At 37.6% G+C, this 22,909-nt stretch overlaps 1 protein-coding gene and 1 long non-coding RNA gene across 6 annotated transcripts in view; one reads left to right on the forward strand and one right to left on the reverse strand.

The window, feature by feature from the left end:
• LOC147584106 (uncharacterized) overlaps positions 1-6,477 on the reverse strand; it is a 79,572-nt gene extending 73,095 nt beyond the window's left edge. For all 5 annotated transcript variants that reach the window (XR_015241137.1, XR_015241136.1, XR_015241135.1 and 2 more), the window contains exon 1: positions 6,355-6,477. This is a non-coding gene — a long non-coding RNA (uncharacterized LOC147584106). The remainder of the gene's footprint in view (positions 1-6,354) is intronic.
• On the forward strand, positions 6,472-13,667 carry MRPS30 (mitochondrial ribosomal protein S30). The gene is made up of 5 exons (XM_025924426.2): positions 6,472-7,051; positions 8,660-8,805; positions 9,536-9,641; positions 11,098-11,274; positions 13,300-13,667. Exons 1-5 carry the CDS (start codon positions 6,472-6,474, stop codon positions 13,587-13,589), a joined length of 1,299 nt encoding a protein of 432 aa, XP_025780211.1. The 3' UTR covers positions 13,590-13,667.
• Positions 13,668-22,909: the final 9,242 nt, after the last annotated feature.

A 22,909-nucleotide genomic window follows, 5' to 3' on the forward strand; every position in this document is an offset into this window, starting at 1 on the left:
GAATAAACTGAAGGTGGCACCTGTTGGGATGAGCACTGGGTGTTGTATGGAAACCAATTTGACAATACATTTCATATTAAAAAAAAGAGGGTATCTCTCTCTCTCTCCCTCACCCCATCTCTCTCTCAATTTCTCTCTATATGTACACATACATAACATTATACGTATAATATATACTTTAATATATATACTTAGCATATATAATAGATATGTATATATAATATACACACATGTATACACGATAATATATAATATGGCATATATGCATATATGTATATATAATAATATTATATATCTATATATGTGTATATATAATTATTGCTGTCTTATTTTCAGGTAAAGCCCCAAAACATGAGGTACCAGCTAGTTCCACTTTAGGTAAATTGCCAGTCTACCCATGCAGGAATTGCAAAGAAGTTTATAGAACATAATTTTGTGTTTTTAACCCCTTCCCCCATCCCAAAAGACAGGAGAGACTGAGAGGGTACACCGAGAATCTATCTCCCCAACGTCATCATTGAGAGGGCAGAAAAGGTGATGCCCTTACCTTCAACTTAGCTAGAAAATGACCTTCTAATGGGACCCTTTGGAGGAGCTTAGTACTGGTCTTCTAGAGTTTGGGAGGATAGTGGACTGGTGCCTGATTCACAACTTGGCAGCCTAGTGAGCTGGGTGAGAAGCTGCTGTGGGGAAACAGAGGAAGCCTGTGGCAAGCCTGCCCTCCTCCTACAGCAAGCAGACAGCCTAGGCCGACTGGGAAAAGGTCGGAGAGAAGACAGAACTTTAAATAAAGTTGACAGCATTTTTTTTTTCTGTTTCTTATTGCACTGAACTGAGCATGTAATTATAGGACTAAGATATTTTTGTGCCTAGAAGCAACTGGAGGACTTATCTAAGATCAATTAGAAAAATAATAGAACTTGCCCTAAATTTTTTCCAAGATGCAGGAAAGAAATAGCTTTTCAGAGCAGGCTTGAATAGGCAGTCAGTAACAAGAATAAACAGCATCTCACACGACTTCTGAGTATGTGTATATGTACATAGATATTCTTATGCAGGAATGTCATTCTTTAGAAGAATGTACAGGAGGCTGTTGACAGTAATTGCCTCTGGAGAAGGAAAAGGAGGGACTGGGAATGAGGAAGGAACAGAGAATTTTACTGCACATTCTTTGGACTCTGCATTGGTTAGCTTGGCCATGTATCATTTAAGAAAAATTAATTTTAAGGGGGACACTAAACCCTTCCAGTGGCTCTGATTTGCCTTTGTAAAACATTGATTATAAATTATGTAAACGTGCTGAAAAGTAGCAAGTTCTGATCAAAAGAATACCAATAAAAGAAGCTAACCAAGAAGTTGGAGAATCCTGAATTTCTTGTAAGTCTGAAATGCTATCTACTTGTTAATCAAACTTATCTTGAGGAGTGAAAATCACAGACGTGTTCTCATGTGTAGTTATTTTTGTAGTTGAAATTTTCAATTATGAAAATGGCCAACATATATACTTTGTCAAAACAAGAGTTACACCCCTATTTACATGTGTACTGCTTAACTACCTCCAATGCCACCAGCACCACCACCAAGAATGATAAATACAAACTTATACTTTTCAAGTTCTTAAGAGGGTACTTTGCAAGTTACTTTTTTCTAATAATTTTATGTTTAAGTTTTGATCCACTTTAATTTTTCCAAAAGATGTAAGAGGTCAAATGTTGTTTTTTTTTTTTCTTACTTTGTTTTGGTTTTGACCTGTTGATGTCTAGTTCAACACCATTTGCTGAAAAGGCTATCTTTCTTCCATTGACGATGATCTTGAGAGCCTTAAAGTCAAGTAGCCTGATCCTCCCACTTTATTCTTCTTTTTCAAAATTGTTTGAGCTATTCTTTGTTCTGAGCAAGAGTTCCATGATTTTGCAAATAAACCAGAAGAAAAATAATATTCCCTTTGGAGCACGACTGTGAGATTACGGGAGATGACACATATGAAATATCTAATATGGTACCTGGCATAAGATGTAGATACTTAGCTTCCTTCCTGTGGATTCTAAACCAACCATCAAAAATACTTCACACCTGCACACACACATACACACACACACACACACACCCTCCCCTAGTAATACTTTATATTTTCAGGGTTTTTTTGTTTTTGTTTTTGTTTTTTTTTTTAATTTTTTTTCAACGTTTTATTTATTTTTGGGACAGAGAGAGACAGAGCATGAACGGGGGAGGGGCAGAGAGAGAGAGAGGGAGACACAGAATCGGAAACAGGCTCCAGGCTCTGAGCCATCAGCCCAGAGCCCGACGTGGGGCTCGAACTCCCGGACCGCGAGATCGTGACCTGGCTGAAGTCGGACGCTTAACCGACTGCGCCACCCAGGCGCCCCTATATTTTCAGTTTTATGTAAATGTGTTATATATGCAACCAGGTAAGAAATATATGTGAAGGAAACAGCTCAAAAGGACCAGCTGTCACTCCCATCCCTATCTGCACATAGAAAATATCCTGTTGCCATTTCCTTCCCACATCCTCAGTTGTAGACCTAAGAAGCTCGGCTAAGGATTACAATCAACTAGGCAGCTTTTGTCTCACCCAAACATCAGCAGAACTGTTCTGATGCCCAACCACGACAGAGGGGAGAAACTGTGATTATAAATATCACCCAACTCATCAGAACCTGTTTCTGAGTAAGATACTGGCTGTCACTGACAAAATGGCAACATCCCATTCCATGTTAGCCCACTGGCCTCCATATGCTTCCCACTTTCCAGGTATACTGTGGCTTTTGCCCTTTCTCAGATTTGTCCTCTGGATGTCCACGTGGCCCTATCCTTCCGGGGGAGGTGGGGAAGGGGAGCTTCTCTGCCCTGTCTATTGAAATCACTCCACTCAACCCTATACTATTTGGTCTCCTTCCCTGCTGTATTTTTCCTATTACCTCCTATCACCATCTAACATAGACACGTATATTTGATTTTTTGGTTAGATGACTTTATCCACTAGCATGTGAGCTCCATGAAAGCCGTTATTTCACTGCCATATCCTGTGTACCTAGAACACATATATGCTGGCATGTAATAAGTCACTTGATAAATATTTATTGAATGAATCAAGTAGAGAGGGCTCAAAAATCCTTGGTGAATGTCATAGCTTTTGACTACAATATTTAAATTGAAGACCAGTGGCAACCTTACTAGGGAAGATGTTAATATCCATTTTCTTCTAGGAGAATGTCAATTAAATTTTGTTAGTGTTTATTTATTTTTGAGAGAGAGAGACAGAGTGCAAGTGGGGGAGGGCAGAGAGAGAGAGGAAGACATAGAATCTGAAGCAGGCTCCAGGCTCTGAGCTGTCAGCACAGAGTCTGACATGGGGACTGAACCCACAAACCACGAGATCATGACCTGAGCTGAAATTGGACGCCCAAATGACTGAGCCACCCAAGCGCCCCAGAAGAGTCTCAATTATATAAACACATATAAATAAATTCATGTTTCACAAATTCTCCTATTTCCTTCCCCAAATCAACTCACTCTCCAACATCCACCCCAGAAAAATATGAGAGACTAAAGGAAAAATGCATCTCTTGTCCATAGACCTTCTCTTATCTGACTGGGCGACTTTCTCATACCTACATTCGGTTCAGAATCTGTAACCACTCACCTTCTGTACTGCTATTGTTGCTTCTAGCCAGAATCAAAAATATGCCAAATTGTCTTCTAATGGTTTCACTGCTTCCAAATTTGACCCTCCACAATCTTTATTTCCCAATCAGCCATAGTGTTCTAGACTGAGTTGTGGCCTTCTAAAATTCATATGTTTAGGCTGTAACCCCCAATGTGACTGTATTTGGAGGTAGAGCCTTTAGGGAAGTAATTAAGGTTAAACGAGGTCATACAATTAGGACACTAATCTGACAGGCTTCTCTCCTTATGATAAAGGACACCAGCAAGCTCAGTCTCTCTCTGCCATGTGAGGACACTGCAAGGCAACTGTCCTCAAGCCAGAAGAGAGCTCTCACCAGAGCCCAACCATACTGTTACCCTGATCTCAGACTTGCAGCCTTTAGAACTAGGAGAAAATACATTTTTGTTGTTAAATCACACAAGCTACCTAATACATGGAGTAATTCTTTTAAAACCTAAGACACACGAGGACCTCCCTCTGAGTAGAAATTTCCAATGGCTTCCCACTCCTCCCCGACTATGAAGTCTTAATAATCCTAGCAATTGCCTCTGGGAACCTATAAATTCTGGTTCCATTTCTAATACCATTTCCTTCTACTCTCCACATGTGTCATTTCCTTCAGTCTCACTGGCCTCCTTCCTGGTTCTTGAACCCACCAGGTATGTTTCCATCTCAGCGTCCTGCTGGAATCCTCTTTCCCTAGATATTAGCATGAATCACTCCTTCACTTCCTTCAGGCTTTCACTCCAGTGTTTTCTTTTCCATGAGCATTACTCTTGACTACATACTTTAAATTGCAAACCCTCTCCCTGCAGACTGCATTGATGAGCCTTACTTCCCCTGCTGTTTTTTTTTCATAACGTTTACTTCCTTTTAACAAATCATATCATTTACTCATTTTTTACATTGTATTATGTGTTTCCTTCCGTTAGAGTACAAGCTTTTGTCTGTTTGGTTCACTGAGTATCCCAAGCACTTTGTACACTGCCTACCACATAAAATGCATTAAATAATTATTCATTAAATACAACTGACAGAGAGGCAGATAACCTGGGTTTTAGTCCCGATATTGCCCCTACCATGCTGTATGACTTGCCCTTTATATCTCTTTCTTTGTGTGTAATATAAGAACTTTGGATCATACTGGAAAGAAAGCCTACTTCTTTCCAAATGGTCCTGACTGGATTCTTTCTCACTAGTATGCTCTTTTGTTTATACTTATGTGGTCCTGCCCCAGCCTTCAGTAAGCATGCTCTTTCCTTTCCCAGAGCCTCCCTCCTTGGTTCATAATGTTGACAATCAGCAAATATTGGATAATTAAAATTATTTTGATTCACAGACCAAAAAAGTATAAAAGCAATTTCTGAAAATACTGTTCTGTCTTACAGTGTTAATTGGTCTCTAGTTCTGATTTCTAATCCTAAAATCTATGTTGGAATAGTATGAAACTACCTACAACTGTTGAGCTAGGATTTCTATGATATATTCTCTAAAAATATATTTATGATTTCTTCACACAAAGAAGAGTCACTTTGGGTAATACTGAACACGTTGCTTTTACCTTTTAAATACTGAAAAAAGTTTAAAGATCTTAACTCTCTTATGTCCTCCTTTTGGTATATTAATGTCAAGATATTTGAGAATTCTGCTAGCAACTTCTCACAGAAGATATTATTGTAATGAATTTAAAGTATATGTTTCTAAATGTCAGTTTAATAGACCTGCAAGTTCATAGTTAAGTTGTACCATCACTTCTTATGCAAAGGTATACATAAGTCATAACTTCTTTTAGCAACAAAATGTTTGGTTTTCAATACCCTCAAGAATTATTGCAATAAATGCAAACAAACATGATTCCAGTTCCTAGTTGTAATGGAGAGTGAGTCCATAAACTAGATTGCCTGAAATAAGCTAAACTTTTTAGTGATTTAGGTGACATTTTCAGCTGGTATTTAGTGATGACCTACTACGCACAGGTATTGATTGCTGAGGATTAAAAAAATAAAAGTTCCTTTCTTCAAGGAGCTCACAGATTAGTAGGAATCAACTCATGTTGAAATAATGAGTTTTAACACAAAGCAAAATTTGAACATAACTCCTTAGTGTTTTTTTTTTTTATTTCCTTCCTTTTTTTTTTTTTTTTCCAGTTAAAGCCATGTAAAAGTAAATTCCCCGTTTTGAAAAATCAGGGGAATTAAAACAAATTAAGCCAATTATCTACATATCAATTAGCATACAGAGACATGGAATTATTTTCTCAAAGGTTAGTAATAGTCATTTTTAAGTGCTGCTTGCATCGTTTAAAAAATAACGTATTATCAATAAAACATTTTAGAAGAATATTTTTAACAAATTTCAACCCTAAGAACTAAAACAGCACAGAGGTGGATGCGCCACACACAATGCAAACTAGTAAATGTAACCAAGGGCTAGAGGTTACGGTGCAGAACGTTCCTAAATGGTTTCCTGCAGGAGGCTTGTGCCGTGGTGGGAAAAGCAACCTAGGTGGCGGCAATTCCTTCTTAAAAGTCTTGCTCTTCCCAGCCAGGCCGGTGGGAAACCTACTGGCACACAAGTTCTGCCTTCGGTCTACAAACATTGCTGGACACTGGAAACTAAGTTGGAGGAGTGATATGATTGGCTAAGAAATGAATGACGCAACGTACCTCAGGCCCTCTGAGAATCGGCCTCCTTCTCAAATTCCGCTTTCCATTGGTCCTTACGGCAAAGAGGGCAGGGACATTTGCTGAAATTAACCTCTGGGTCGCAAACCCCGAGCAAAGATGGCGGCGGCCAGGTGTTGCAGGCTAGCCCTCCGCGGGTCGCGGCTGTCATTGCACACTGCGGCCGAGGCCGCTGTCGCGGCTCCAGAAGTGACCGGCGCAGTTGTCGCGGCGGCCCCCGTCGCGCGCTACCCGCCGATTGTGGCTTCTCTGACTGCCAAAAGCAAGGCGGCACGGCAGCGGCGAGTGGAGCGGTGGCAGGCGACGGTGCACGCGGCCGAGTCGGTGGACGAGAAGCTGCGAATCCTCACCAAGATGCAGTTCATGAAGTACGTGGTTTATCCGCAGACCTTCGCCCTGAACGCTGACCGCTGGTATCAGGGCTTCACCAAGACAGTGTTCCTGTCGGGACTGCCGCCGCCGCCGCCCGCCGAGCCATCGCCCACCCTGGACCTGGAGGCCCTGCGCGCCGCCGCGTGTGACTGCCTCCTGCAGGAGCACTTCTACCTACGGCGCAAGCGGCGCGCGCCCCTTTACCAGGACCGCGAGGCCATCGCCTCGCCCTTCCTAGATCAGCTGGTGGCGGCCCTCGTGGGCCTGCTCAGCGCACACAACCCTGCTCTGGCCACCGCCGCCCTCGGTGAGCCTTGGGGCCGCCACGTCGGGCGAGGGTGGTGGGGGCTGTTCATGTCTTTCTCTCTGCGTTGTCTTTTTTTTTTTTTTTTTTTTTTTTTTCTCCTAGTCCTTTCGCGCCTTGCTGGGCGCCACCAGGTTTAATAGTACTGAACTAGCAGTCTGGAGACTGGGTGGGTTCCCGGGCCGGTGCTGCCACCTACTAGCTGTACAACCTTGCACGCCTCCAGTCCTTGGCTCTGCTTTGTGAAGATCCAGCCAAACGGAAGAGCAGTGTTGGTTAGGAAAAGGGGCTCTTAGAGGGGGGACAGGCCTGGAGTTGGCTTTTGGCTCTTCCACCAAAACGTCCCGTGACTTTATGTCAATTCACTTCCTCATAGAATTGTGAACATTAAAGGTGATAGGGTGATAGGGATTAAAATACCTGACATTTACTAAGTACTTACTGTGTACCAGGCCCGGTTCTAAATTTTATATGTGCCAACCAATTTAATCCTCACAATAACCGTTTATGGCAGGTAGCATTGTTTTATAAATGGGGCAAAAACAGCCTGAGGTACAAAAAGGTAAAATGAACCTCGTCGAGAGCCTCTAGCTGGTAGATTGGAATTAAGGACTCAAACCTAGCCATTTTGGGCTCCCAGGAAACAGTCAGCAACTTTTATGAACTGCTTAGTGCAGACTTGAAAAATAATTAATGGATAGTTTTAAAAGTCAGTGTTTCTGACGTCCTGTTTATTTTATATCTACGGCCTAGTAGGTGTCTTAATAAATACCTGTTGGATTAATGTTATTATTGTAAGTGTAGATGTGTGTTCAGCTGAGTTTTGTAGCGTGCGTGCTACTTTACTTCGCTCGCAGTTGGGAAAGAAGTGGTCTTGAGCGATCCTCACCGATTTTGACTCCTAATTGTTGGCCTAAGGAAACTTGCTTGACTTCATCAAGACCCAAATTCCTCTTCTATAAAATGGAGGTGATGACAACCATACATACCTTTGAGAGTTACTGTGAAGATGGAATTAGTAATTTTTTTAATTTAATTTTTATATAAATTTTTTTTTTAACATTTACTTATTTTTGAGAGAGAGGCAGAGCGTGAGTGGGGGAAGAGCCTAGAGAGAGGGAGACACAGAATCCCAAGCCAGCTCCAGGCTCTGAGCTGTCAGCAAAGAGCCCGATATGGGGCTGGAACCATGAGCTGAGCTTTGAAATCATGACCTGAAGCGAAGTCGGATGTTTAACCGACTGAGCCACCCAGGCGACCCTTGAATTAGTAATTCTTAAGACAGCTCTGACTACTAAAAAAACTTACTATTTTTCATGAGTGATATTCCTGTTGGTCTTACTTTCGTTGTTTATTCTTAACTGAGAAACCTCTTTCATTACAGTGTTTAGTGTGTGATGCATCGCACAAGTAGACAATAAGTGTTTGAGCGTAAGTCCTGATCATTGAAGTTAAATCATCCTATAAGCCAGACTCTATCTTACATCAGAGTAATTTTTGATATATTTTTAATTTACACAATTATTCTTGAGTTCTGTATTGCTGGTATTTTAATAATAACCAAATTTATCTAAATGATGAGATAAGAAAATTTTGAATATCTCATGATAGATTGTAAACGCCCAGTTCACTTTTACTGGTTGCGTGGTGAAGAAATTATTCCTAGTGGTCATCGGAAAGGTCGAGTTGATGCTCTGCGATACCAAATAAATGATAAACCACACAACCAGATTCGAATGTCCAAACAACTCCCAGAGGTAAGGATTTGTTGCATTATATATCTACTGACATCTGGTGAGGAAATGTCGTAGGCAGCCTAGGTAATGGGCTTAGTAGGATAAAAAGTTTTGGATGGGTCCCTTTTGAGTTTCTTGCAAGTACATCTCATCTGAAATTCTTTTTTAGCTTTTTAACCTTTATGGAATGTCTAGTCCTTAAAGGTCAAATAATCATAAGATTAAGGCATCAGTTTTCAAGACCATACTTTTTCTTACTATAAAAACAGAAACAATTGAAAATAGTTTATGATTGTAATTTATAATAGATTACACTGCCTGATCATCAATCAAGGCATTTTTATAATTATAACCTGGTCATTGTATATATTACAGTTCTTTTGGAGAAAATAAGTATATTTTGAATGTTATCTTTGCATCTGTATCAGAAGTTGGCACATTTTTTTGGTAAAGATCCAGACAGTAAATATTTTAGGCTTTGGGGGCCATAAGTCTGTGTTGCAACTATTCATCTTAGTTCCTATACTGTAAAAGCAGCTATGGACCATATGTTAATGAATGTGTGTGACTATGTTGCAGTAAAACTTTGTCAAGTAGGTGGCTGGCTGGATTTGGCCCACTTGGTGGTGTTACCAAATCATTTTGTAAAAAAAAAAAAATCTCATTTTAAGATTTTTAAATCTATTAGGAATGTGAGTAAAATGTGTACATACTAGTGTTTCTGTGAATTCATTTATGACTTTCCTTTAAGTTTGTGCCGCTGGATTATTCTGTACCTGTCGAAATCCCTGTGATGAATTGTAAGCCAGACAAACTTCCATTATTCAAACGACAATATGAAAATACCATATTTACTGGTAAGTTTCCCCCTTTTTTGTTAATTTTTCTTTTTTTAATGTTTATTTATTTTTGAGAGAGACAGAGACAGAATGAGAGTGGGTTGGGGCAGAGAGCGAGGGAGACACAGAATCTGAAGCAGGCTCCAGGCTCTGAGCTGTCAGCACAGAGCCAGACACGGGGCTTGAACTCACGAGCTGTGAGATCGTGACCTGAGCCAAAGCCGGATGCTCAACCGACTGAGCCACCCAGGCACCCTGGTAAGTTTCCCTTTTGAAATATTGTGCCATCAATGTGTCCAAAGGATCCCATGCAAATTTACATAATTCTTGATGACCAAGAGGTTTCACATAGTTTACAAGCAGTATAATCCATAATCTCAGGTTGTTGCAGTATGCATGAAAATTGAGAAGAAAATATTCTTTCAGCTCACCATTTAAAATTTTACTTGTTTCTACTTAATTAGCAGTACTTTAAAAAATAGCTACATGTATTAGGCTTTGTTGATTTATTGTGTAAAAAAAGTAATTTGTATTTTTTCAAAAGTAAACCAGTATAGAATCAGACTTGAGGCAGTGATTGTTTTTCTTTTCTCTTTTTTTTTTTTATAAAAGCCTTCTGTTAGTACCACACACTGTGATAACCATTAAGAATATAAAAGTTAATAAGTCCTGATATCTGTCCTTGCGCAGCTTGTACTTTTGCTGTCTTTTTGTCTATTAATTCCTAGTCGATTTGATGGTTTTAAGAAACCAGCTTTATACTAGTCTTCCAGACCTGCTCCCTCTGGGTCATTATGGTCTTAGAGTGAATTATGGGAACTGTTGGTTGAAAAGACTACTACTAAACTCAAGAATATCAGCATTTTATGAAATATTGGCTATTCTTTTCCCTATTTGGAAATATAGTATAAAAGTCATTTTTTAAAAATAAGAACAAAGTATGTAGTTATTACATTAAAATGATAAAGGAAACTTTTAAATAAATTTTACATACATTCTGTTGACTTACCCTGTGTCATCGTGGGCTTGATGATAGCTAGCAGATTGTACTTTCACGTGAAGTTTAACTTTATTATAATCCATGAAATAAATAATAAACGTTCCCAATTGTGTATTTTGAATAGTGATCACATGATGTGTAGAGGAGAAGGGTGGGTTTGAAGCAAAGACTAACGACGTGCTGCAGATGTTCACATGTACATTTCATCTGAAATGTTTTCATTTTGGGGCGCCTGGGTGGCTCAGTCGGTTAAACATCTGACTTCAGCTCAGGTCATGATCTCTCAGTTCGTGAGTTCAAGCCCCGCGTCGGGCTCTGCGTTGACAGCTCGGAGCCTGGAGCCTGCTTCTGATTCTGTGTCTCCCTCTCTCTCTGCTCTTCCCCCTCTCAGGCTCTCTCCCTTCTTCAAAAATAAATAAACATTAAAAAAAAAATTAAAAAAAAAAAATGAAATGTTTTTATTTTGCTCTTCAGGCTCAAAGACAGCAGATCCATACTGTTATGGTCATACCCAGTTTCATCTGTTACCTGACAAATTAAAAAGGGAAAGGCTTTTGAAACAAAACTGTGCTGATCAGATAGAAGTTGTTTTTAGAGCCAATGCTATCGCAAGCCTTTTTGCTTGGACTGGAGCACAAGCTATGTATCAAGGTAAAACTAATTTTATGCCATTGCCATTCTTGGAAGATTTCTGTGACATTTTAAGAATTTACCGGTTTAAATTGTTTTCTTTGGGTTAAGATGTAGGTTGAATCTTATCACATTGAAAACTTTGGTTGCGGTTTTGCAGTTTCAACAAAATATAGTTGTTTTAAAATTCATAATTAAATATTTAACATTTGCAGTTGGCAAGTGGCATTTAGGTAGTTATTTTGATCTTTCACTTTGACCAGTTTTGTATGAATGAATTTTATTCTGATGTTCTCAAGCATGTGAATAACTATAACCAACCAAGTCAACTTTGTAGATGATGGCAGCTTTCTGAAGCCGGAAAAGGAAAGTGCTTTGGTGGATTAAATTTCAGATTAAATTACGACTATCCTATGTAATATCTTTGAGGGCTATATCCAGGATGTGGTGGATTAAGAGGTTGTTTATTCATTCAGTAAATAGTGAATGCATGGTTTTTATGAACCAAGCACCGTTGGCCTTGGAGATAACAGTGTTGAATTGAGGTGGGCAGATCTTGCTGTCCAGGAGCCTATAGTGAGAAGAGTAAAGGATAATAAACGTGTAATACTTTTAGCTAGTGGTAATACTATAGAGGAAAAGTACTACATAAGGGATAGAATGATTTATGGGGTGCAGATGGGATATGGAACAGAATCTATTTAAATGGAGTAATTCAGGAGAGGTCTCCAAAAAATGACATTTGAACAAAGACCTGACTGTTGAGGAGCTACCTAAGCATAAACTTGGGGGAAAGACACTTTCAGGCAAAAGGAATACAACTAAAAGTCTCTGAGGTAGGAACAGAGTTGAAGTATTTAAAGAACAATGAAGAAAGGGAGGGGGAGGATGATGGAGGAAGAGATAGAGGAAGCCAGCAACCATATCACTTAGGACTTTGAGAGCCCAATGTGAAGCATGGGCTTTAATACAAAACCCGAAGTGATAAACTGTAATATGTAACCAACCAGATTAATCCTATATGAGTTCCCAGGAGGAATTTTAATACTGATTTAATTATTTCCAAGCTCACTTTTTTCCATATCTATCTATCTATCTATATATAGATAGATAGATATCTATATATATATCTATATAGATAGATATGTAAATATGTATAATTTATTGTAATTTTTTACTCACAATTGTTGACTTAAATGGAGAGAATGAGAATAGAATTGGACAGAAGCAGAAACAGAGGAATCTTTCTCAAAGATAGATTAGAGTGGCACTGTTTATGCATTAAAGATAAAGTGCTTCTTTTTTCCTGTAATTAATTACAAAACTAACAATATTATTCATTGGCTATCTTCATTAAGGCTGATAGAAGCTATGTATGAAGAAATAATACTACTGCTTGGCCCTGGCACTAAGTACTAAAACCAGTCAGTCTAGAACAAGAAGCAGCCAGCAAATTTGAGTAGTAAAGGCTTCAAAGGCCTCCTGGAACCTTATGACACAAGATACACAAGACAAAATGACGGCACCTCATAAAACCAAATTTGAAATATGTAAGGGAAGATATAGAATTTGTCTAAGGACATGACTGAAGTCCTTAGAAAGTCTGAAGGTATGTTTTTTAGGTTTGGTGAAGTAAAGGGCCGTAATGGTTATTGGATGGCAGGTGCTGCTGGTGCTGGGAAGATGGGAATGTATTTGAAGTCAGTAATGATGCACATGGTTAGTACCAGATACAGGGGACATCGGCATAGATCGAGCTGGCTGCTTATTTTAGGTGAAGTGAGTTAAGGTTGAAAGCTGTTGAAGGCCCAAGTTGTTGAGAATGTGTCCTGAGTTTGGAGATGTTAGAAGGGAGGAAATAATTTTTGATGCAGATATAGAATATAGGGTTAGAATGGAGAAGATGAGGAAGACCTCAAGATCTTCAGGAATTTGGTAGATAAAATATCTAGGTTTCAGGTGGTATTTTTGATCCCTCTAATGTGTATATTTTGTTTTGGTAAAATATATTCTATGTGTAAATTTCAGTGTAACTTTTTTCTATAGGATTCTGGAGTGAAGCAGATGTTACTCGACCTTTTGTCTCTCAGGGAGTGATCACAGATGGAAAATACTTTTCCTTTTTCTGCTACCAGTTAAATACTTTGGCACTGACTACACAAGCTGATCAAAATAACCCTCGTAAAAATATATGTTGGGGAACACAAAGTAAGCCTCTTTATGAAACCATCGAAGATAATAATGTGAAAGGTTTTAATGATGATGTCCTACTTCAGATAGTTCACTTTCTACTGAACAGACCAAAAGAAGATAAATCACAGCTGTTGGAAAACTAAGAAGAAATCATTGATTCAGGACTTTGGGGATACTTAAATTTCACTGGAGGAAAAATAAAAAGAATTTTAATGACGAGACCTGTAACTGTCAAGTGCATTATTTTGAGACAAATATTTCATATGTTAACCTGTGATTAGACCTCTCATTCTGCTCAGAGTACACACTGAAAGATTTCATTTGAAATATAGTATGTTATTTTAAGGTAATTTTATTCATATATGACTAACTGATGAGACTGAGCTATCTTCAATATCTGGTATTAATTACATGTTATTTTGAAAGTATTTTAAGGGCAGTAACTCAAAAGCTTGAGTATGTAGATGTGTTATAGTTTTCTTTTTTGTTTTTATTTTTTTCATTAATAACATGATAGTTTCAGAGTCCTACTCAAACTGAACAGTATTTTGCAAGGATAGGAAACTGAGGCCCAGAGGAGTTAAGTGAATTTTCCACAATTTCACAGATGGTTAATAATATAGCTGATGAAATATGTGGAATTTAGGTTCTTAGCACTAAGAAGTAATGTTAATATATTTCTGTTTTGTAATTTGCTCCATCCCAAAGATTATGTTTCAAAATCAGTTGTCAGTTGATAAAATTGTTAACCTTGCTGAGAATTAAGATTCATTTGAAACATTTTAGTGAGGAAAAAAGAATTACCTTTGTATAGTCATGCTGCTTTTTATTTTATATAACCTCCTGTTATGAATATTTTAAAAACCCCATTATGTACTGTAGTCATATGAAAATCTCTGTTCCCACCCTCCCTCCCTCCTCCTTTCCTCCCTTCATTCCTTCCTCCTCTCTTTCCTTCCTTCCTTCCTTCCTTCCTCCTTTCCTCCCTCTCACCCTCCCTCTCTTGTTATCTTTCTTTCAAGATGGAGACCACAGTTACATTGATAGATTCCTCAGCCAGAAGCCTGGGGATTATTTGCCACAAATGATTGCTAAACTAAAGGAATAACATTTGAACAATGGCATTCAATTCAGCCAAGAGCTTCCTTTGCAAGGCAGTGTGCTATGTTAGTTTCAGTTTACCCAGAAAGCCATGTAATTACACACCACCATTTGTTTATTTAAGCAGTTTCCAAACCTTGGAATACTGTTCTTTACCCGGGGTCCTGTCTGTTCAACCTGTCTATTGCATTCCCATTTACCCCTGATGGAAAAATGCAGATGTGTAGAGAGAAGCGACCTTACCAAGCTCCAAGTACAATGACACCTTTCTTAATCTTAGCTTTCACTTTCTAACTCTGTACCTTGAGCAATTTGAGTTGCCATCCTTTATTTCTGCAAAACAAAATTATCTTCCAAAGTTTAAGGATTAAATGAGCTAGTGCAAACTAAAGTGCCTTTAAAATTCTATGTAATTAAGATATGTTGGATTCAGTAGAAATGCCGTTGCATTCCCTAAACTGATTATATTTAATTCATGTTTCATTTCCATCCTTTGAATACTTCTAGCTCTATAGTAGCACCTGTTTCATTCTCTTGTAATGATATTTCTCATGACAAATGGAGAACATAACATAAATACATACATACATACATACCTATATGTATATGTCAGGACTTCACATAGCACTTAAGTATATTCTAGAGCGTGGTCTAGATATTTTACATGCTAGCTCGTTTAATCATCACAAACATTCCATGAGCTAGATTCTATTCCCATTTTGCAGATGAGTTAAGAAGGCACAGGGAGCCTAATAACTTCGATCTTACAACTAGAATATGGCAGGGTTGAAATCTGAGACCTGGTGCTCAGACTCCAGAACCTACTCATCACCACTCTGGTATATATTCTTCAGCAATACACTGTAGATGTCAGTGGTGCAGTTGTATAACAGTGGCATAAATTTAGATAAAGGATAGGTTAATTCTGACTAATATGAATCCTGGAAATGTGTGTTAGCGCAAGTGGCATTTAAATTGGTTCTTGATAGATGGCATTTTCCAAAAACAGAGAGATAGTCAGTGAGTGGATGGAGCTGTGAGTGAAGATGGAAAGCTTCAGGACGTACTTGGGAAATAGGTAGTAGCTTGATTTATGCAAGTTGGATGTGGCCTAAAAGCAGTTAGGGAAAACAAAAATTATTTATCAAGAAAAAAAGTCTTAACAGGTCTCAGACTCCTGCATAGCTCTGAACATTAGGAAACAGTGCAGCAATGTTACAGACTTCCAGAGGAAAGTCACAGCAGAAGAAATCTAGGACCAGCCTAGATCTAGATAATGCAGAACAATTGAAAAAAAATGTCGGAACACCCGCGTCACTTACAAAATAAGTTTATGAAAATGTACTGCAATTGATGAGCAAATGATACTAGGGATCAATGAACGAGAATCGAAATGAATATAATGAGTACACAAGGTCATATCAGACAAAATAAAGCATAAGGCAGAGTTAGCAGTATTAATTTCAAACAATTCAAGGCAAAAACAAATTCCAGTATTAAAAGGTCATTATGTGTTGCAACTTGTAATCAGTATATGAAATGTTAATGTAAATCTTAAGCTGTAGTAACTAAAAATAAGGAATAATTAGTCAAGCTGACTTAAAATTTGGTAACTTAGAAAAAAACCAGATTTTTAAAAATGTGATAGAACTTGTATACAAAATCATTGATTAGATTACAGAAAGTCTCGGGAAATTTAAAAGTCAGCATTATATAGGTCATGAACTCTATTCACACCACAATACATCTAAAAGTTATTAATACAGTTTTTAACCAGGAGCATGTAATCATTGGGAAATAAAAGTGTATCCCTAAATAACTATAGAGTTGCTATTAACTTGCCTGGACAGAATATTCAAAAAGTTATTAATACAGTTTTTAACCAGGAGCATGTAATCATTGGGAAATAAAAGTGTATCCCTAAATAACTATAGAGTTGCTATTAACTTGCCTGGACAGAATATTCAATATATAATCAAACACTTCCAGAGCTATGTCACAATCTAAAAATGAAAACTGTCTTACTTCCCTTTCCTTTTTTAGTCAGATATTTTTATATAATCTAGATATTTGTACATTTTCTGTGCTTAACTAATTTCTTTGACCAAGAGAGCATTATATTAATGTAAAAATATAACTCTAACTAGACTACAATGTAGTAAAGTGCATACAAAGCTAGCGGGATAAAGTTATTCTGAACACGTTTACTCCTGGATACATGAAGATGCTGCAGGAAGCAACCACTAACTAAACATAATCCGTCTTCCCTCTGCAGTCGTCAACTGTCTTTGCTTTAATACCCCAAGAAAAATTATATTTATATTAAAACACATGGAGTAGAATGTAAAAAGCCATATATATTTTAAGAGAGAAAACATGAAGTTCAAAGAAATTTTCACTAATCTCAGAACTCTGTTCCGATTCTGTGTCTCCCTCTCTCTCTGCTCCTCCCCCGTTCATGCTCTGTCTCTCTCTGTCCCAAAAATAAATAAAACGTTGAAAAAAAAAAAAAAAGGGGGGCGCCTGGGTGGCGCAGTCGGTTAAGCGTCCGACTTCAGCCAGGTCACGATCTCGCGGTCCGTGAGTTCGAGCCCCGCGTCGGGCTCTGGGCTGATGGCTCAGAGCCTGGAGCCTGTTTCCGATTCTGTGTCTCCCTCTCTCTCTGCTCCTCCCCCGTTCATGCTCTGTCTCTCTCTGTCCCAAAAATAAATAAAACGTTGAAAAAAAAAAAAAAAAAGAACTCTGGAAGAGCTTTTGTTCCTTATAGTCTTAGGTTTGAGACCTGTTTGCCAATTTACTTAATGGCAAATTTATAATGCTATATGTGTATATCAAGAAAATAGGGGCGCCTGGGGGTTCAGTCAATTAAGCGCCAGACTTTGGCTCAGATCAGGATCTCACCGTTAGTGGGTTTGAACCCCATGTCAGGCTCTGTGCTGACAGCCAGGAGCCTGGAACCTGCTTGGGATTTTGTGTCTCCCTTTCTCTCTGGCCGTCCCCTGCTCATGCTCTGTCTCTCTCAAAAACAAAGAAACATTAAAAACAATTTAAAATAAAATCAGCATTTGCCAGACAGTTAAAAAAAAAAAAAAAACTAAGGAAAATTAGAACAACAACAAAAAAAACAAATGTAGAAGATGATGAGGAAAAAAAAAACCACATAAATGCGATAACTGGTTCTATAGTCTCCCAATTTTTAAAAAAAAAAATCAGTAAGAAATTATAAGTTAAATGCACATATCAGTATAAATGCAGAAATCCCAAATAAAATGCCAACATACCAAATTCAACAATTAAAAGAATCCATCCTAAAAAGGTAGATTTAAAGTAATGGGTTGTTGTTATGATGTTAGGAAATATGCTAATAGAGGACATCACTAGTTCAAAGGAGAAACATAAGGCTTTTGATTAAATCCTTATCCTTGTTTAAAAAAGGAAAGAAACCTAGGTAAGACACTTTAATGAGAGCCTTTAGTCAACATCCGACTTAGGTTTAATGGTGAAATATAGGTGCTATTCCCACTGAAGTCTGGTAAGACTGCCAGCTTTGACCTTTATGTGTTAATTCAAGTGCTGGAAGCATAGAAGTAAAGTTTGTTGAATGGATAGAAATTAATGAACTTAAGCTAGTTTTTCTAATTTGAGATTTGGTGTATATCCTTATTTGTTTGCACTTTTTATATCTCAGCAAAATTTAACATTTTCTGTATGAAAGATTTCTTCATTATGCCTAGATTTTTGTGTAATTGTGAATGAATTTTTTTTTCTTTCCAATTGTATGATTTATAACTTTTAAAAATGGCTTTAAGTAGCTAGTATGGATATATATTTTGTAAAAGTCCATTTAATTGGCTCATTAAATGAAGGGGTTTTTTAGTTGATTCTCATGAGGTGTATAGGTCCAATCTGATTTGGGTTCCTCTAAAACTGCTTATCAGCATGGACGGTTATTAACCTCCAGGTAGCAAAGTCCACTGGACACTTCTATGACCTTATTTAACTCAGTATATCTGACTCATCTGACATGGTTGACCACCCCTTCATTCTTCATCTAGTGTTATATGGGATCCTATTGCCTTCAGTGAGAAATACTCTTGGTTTTCCTCCTTTCTCATTGACCGGTCTTTCAAATTCCCCTTTGCTGTTCTTCCTCGAATCTTAATTCGAGGCATATTGGTTTGCCTCCATGTTCTGTCTAGGCTCCATCTTTTCTTTGTCCACACTCTTTCCCTTTCCACCTTATCAAGTCTCATGGATTTAAATATATTTATAAACGCTTTCAAAATTACAGTTTGATTTCAAGTTTATATTGCATATCTGAACTGTGTGCATGACTATTGTAACTGAACAGGTGTGAGTAATTAAGAGTGTTGGTGATTTTTTTTTTCTCATTTGTAAATTTTCTAAATTCCCAGAAAATACATATGATTTTTAGAATCAGAAAAAAATAATTTCATTTTAATTGAAACTAGTCATCTTTCTTAAATGGGCTCTAATACGGAACAACCATTCTCTGTCAAATTCCACTCCCTCATAAACAACTTCACTGTGAAATTGTATTTGAAAAAGCTTTTTTAAATTATATTAGTTATTTAAGAAAATGTTTATTCAACAAGATTCACATAAATTTCATCACACGAGTATTCTAACTTATTTTAAGTTGTTGGCCCCTGGACACTGAAAACTTAGATACTAGACATGAAGATCTTAGTTTTTTTCATGAGATATTTTAATAGACAAGTTAATTACTATGCATTCTGCATTTTATATCAAATTCTAGCCCATTTTAGATGATGTTTAAGTTACATATGAGGTAAGGTTAATTCACATAAAATGTTAGGCACAATAATTTTTGAAATTTGCTCATTTACTATTACAGAAATTGGAAAAATGTCTTTGGATAGAGGCAGGAGAAAGCATGAGGAGCAAACTAAATGAGCAAAACCTTTCTAGTGAATATCTAGAAAAGAAAAAAACAAAAAACGGGGCCGCAGGTGCACAACATTGATACTGACCAATATTTAATTGGAGCAGGTTGAATTTGTCATAGAAAGGTCTTCTTAGTTGTCCAGAGTTTGGTATGGAAAGCTTTATAAAACCAACAATAGCATTTAAAAAAACCCAAACCAGAAGAAGAAGTAATTCCACAAAGAATGAGAATGTATACGTAATTATATCCCAAATATATAGACATGACTACTGTCTTGGAGTAATAAGTGCATTGTAGACTAAAATTTGGCCATAGGTACCATCAAAATAAGCCTATCTCTGCAGAAAGCTTACAGGACTAGATAACTTTGAGTATTCTCATAATTAGCCTGCTTTAAATAATGCTTCTCTAAGTCATTCTTTTTAGTACAATTTAACCTCCTTTCTCAATCACATTCCTGTTTGTTCTTTTCCTGTGTAAAACAAAACAAAACAAAACAAAACTTGAATTCTGTCCCAGATCTTGATTGCATTTTGTGTTCATTGTCATCTTACAGAATTCTGCATGACACTTTGTAGAATTGTAAATAGCATTTGACACTTCAAATTGGCTTCTGAAACTTGTATGATAGTTTGTATGTAAGTCTGAGGTTTAACGTATAGGTTGTAATTCTGACTTTCTGTATTTAAAAAAATTTTTTAGGGGCGCCTGGGTGGCTCAGTCGGTTAAGCATCCGACTTCGGCTCAGGTCATGATCTCCCAGTCTGTGAGTTCGAGCCCCTTGTCGGGCTCTGTGCTGACAGCTCGGAGCCTGGAGCCTGTTTCAGATTCTGTGTCTCCCTCTCTCTGACCCTCCCCTGATCATGCTCTGTCTTTCTCTGTCGCAAAAATAAATAAACATTAAAAACATTTTTTTTAAATTGTTTTTAATGTCTTATTTATTTTTAAGAGAGCATAAGCAGGAGAGGGGCAGTGAGTGGGGACAGAGGTCCAAAGTGGGTTCTGCACTGACAGCAGCAAGCCTGATGTGGGGCTCCAACTCAGGGTTCGTGAGATCATGACCAGAGTGGAATTTGGCCACTCAACCAACTGAACCACCTAGGTGCCCCTGGTTTTCTGCATTTTTAAAAGAAGGTTACGGTTGTAGTCATTTGATTTGTTTCTAAAACTGTGTAAAAGTACTGCCATTGGATTTAAAATACAATATTCTCTAGAAATGAATTAAATGTATGGAATCCCAAGTTGATAAATGCAAATGCGATCTCATTAGTTTGTTGTTGTTGGTGGTGGTGGTGGTGGGTTTTTTTGCCTTTTTAGTTTTGGGATAAAATAAACGAAGCTTTACGTTAGTGCTGGCTTGGTGACATATATACTTAATCAGCAAAAACCAATACATCAGTCAGTTTAGAAAATTTTCGAATTAGATAACTGTATAAATGATTATAAACTTGATGCTTTAATATTTTGATTCAATATATACACCCTTAGAATACTTTTATGACAATTGTGTGTGATATAAAGACATTTGCAAATGTAGCATCTTTTAGGTGTGATGTGTATATACAAAATGAGGATCATGATACTCATTTTTGCTATGGACTTATGGCTTTTTTCATATTGTAAAAATATTTCATAATGCAGCAATATGTACCCCAAATAGCTTTATAAATGCACTAGCTGTATTTTTTAATTATTATTTTAATTCCAGGTTTGAAACTAAAAACTGTCCTGATTTTAGGAAAATGAAAGCTTGCATGATACTTAGCCGCTTGGGAAGTATTTCTTTGGATCGTTAGTCCATATAAAACTTTGCTTTTACTTGCAAAGTAACAATATGCATGTTACAAGCACTTTATTAAGATCTTGTGAAATCTTTCAAAAAGAGTTTTCTCTCACTCATTAATAGTACTGATAAAGAAGGTAGGTAGGATTTAAAGCTGAAATGGCATCAGGGATAATTTACCTTAGCAGCTGAGACTTGTTTATGCTATTTATGCTACACCGTGTGGGTTTTTTGTTTTAATTGTCAACAATAAAAGAGAGAGGGGTTTTAAACATCCAGGTTTCATATTCTTTTGAAAACTGTTACGATACGGTGACTCCCGGTTTACATTCTACTCGGGGTCAACATACATTCTGCATGTTAACAACAGATAGCTTGAAATTATCTGCTCTATGCTCCTTTAGAGGGGACATACTCTCTCCAGTGGCACAATCCCCCCACTCCTTCTTTCCTTCACTTGGCCGCCATCATCAGGCATACCTCATTACTTCCTGTTCGATGTTTTGTCCCTGAACATTGAGTTTATGACCCCTGCAGGCCAGATTGCAAATAAGAACTTGTATTATTGGTGGCAAAACTCAACCTTTACAATTACATTTTGAGCTTTAAAAATTCAGTTTTTTAACAACAAACATGAAAGTAATGATAAATTCGGAGGAATTCAATTTCACTTGAGATAATGAAACAAAACCTGGCCTTTGAGTTGGAGGATGCTATATACAGTTACTTGGCAAAATATATAAACTTCTGTTCCCTTTCTGTTCTGCTAAATGAATGGCAAAGTGAATCCAGATTTGTTTTGTTTGACAGTTATAACAAGGTCGGGAGAATTTTTGTCCATTTTCATAGAACCAAAATTGGTAACCAAAGAATATTCGGACACTACAACGAGTAGTTTCCTTTTCTAGCTTAAATTGGGTTGTCTCTAGCATTGACCTCCCCTGTTGTAGAATAGTTAGGAGGTTCTTACAGAGTCCAGCACTTATCAGACTACAGAAGGTGCCCAAATGGCAGCTCAAACACAGATTGGCTAGAAAGATGTAAGGCAACCCATTAAAACAAAAACAAACAAAAACAAAAACAAAAACAAAAACAAACCCAGGGGGCCTGGGTGGCTCAGTCAATTAGGCATCCCACTCGGCTCAGGTCATGAGCTCTGGGTTCTTTGAGTTGGAGCCCCCATTGGGCTCAGTGCTGGCAGCTCAGAGCCTGCAGACTACTTTGTATTCAGTGTCTTCCTCTCTCTTTGCCCCTCCCCTACTTGCACTCCGTCTCTCTAAAAAACAAACATTAAAAAAATAAAAATTAATAAAAATTAAAAAAAAAAAAAAAAAAACAGAACTTCAGCTTCTGCTTCCAGAAATGGTGGACTAGATTATTCCGATCTTTCTGCTATAATATCCAACTAAATGTAACACCTTCTGGAGGCGTTAGAGAGCTAACAAGGTAGTGAATAATTGTCAGGCTGATATCTGGAAGAAAATGGAAATCTGAAGAGATGAGTCTGGTATTGAGACTGCTTTTGCTCTGGAAGGGAAGATTTGTTAACTAAGAATAGGAAGCTGAGAGGAGGATTAATATTTTAATAACTTTCTGAGACCAGAAGGACAAAAGTTAGGGTGTAGGACCTCTAAGTTTGAGACTCTGGT

The sequence above is a fragment of the Puma concolor genome, chromosome A1 (genome assembly GCF_028749965.1).
Source record: "Puma concolor isolate L17-30 chromosome A1, mPumCon1.1.hap2, whole genome shotgun sequence".
Taxonomy (NCBI): domain Eukaryota; kingdom Metazoa; phylum Chordata; class Mammalia; order Carnivora; family Felidae; genus Puma; species Puma concolor.

Bases quoted from the DNA above. Each gene is read 5' to 3' on its own strand.
- MRPS30 (XM_025924426.2), top strand. From the start codon at position 6,472: ATGGCGGCGGCCAGGTGTTGCAGGCTAGCCCTCCGCGGGTCGCGGCTG. The intron at 8,806-9,535 runs GTAAGGATTTGT...CTTTCCTTTAAG, and splicing joins TGTCCAAACAACTCCCAGAG to TTTGTGCCGCTGGATTATTC. The intron at 9,642-11,097 runs GTAAGTTTCCCC...TTTGCTCTTCAG, and splicing joins TGAAAATACCATATTTACTG to GCTCAAAGACAGCAGATCCA.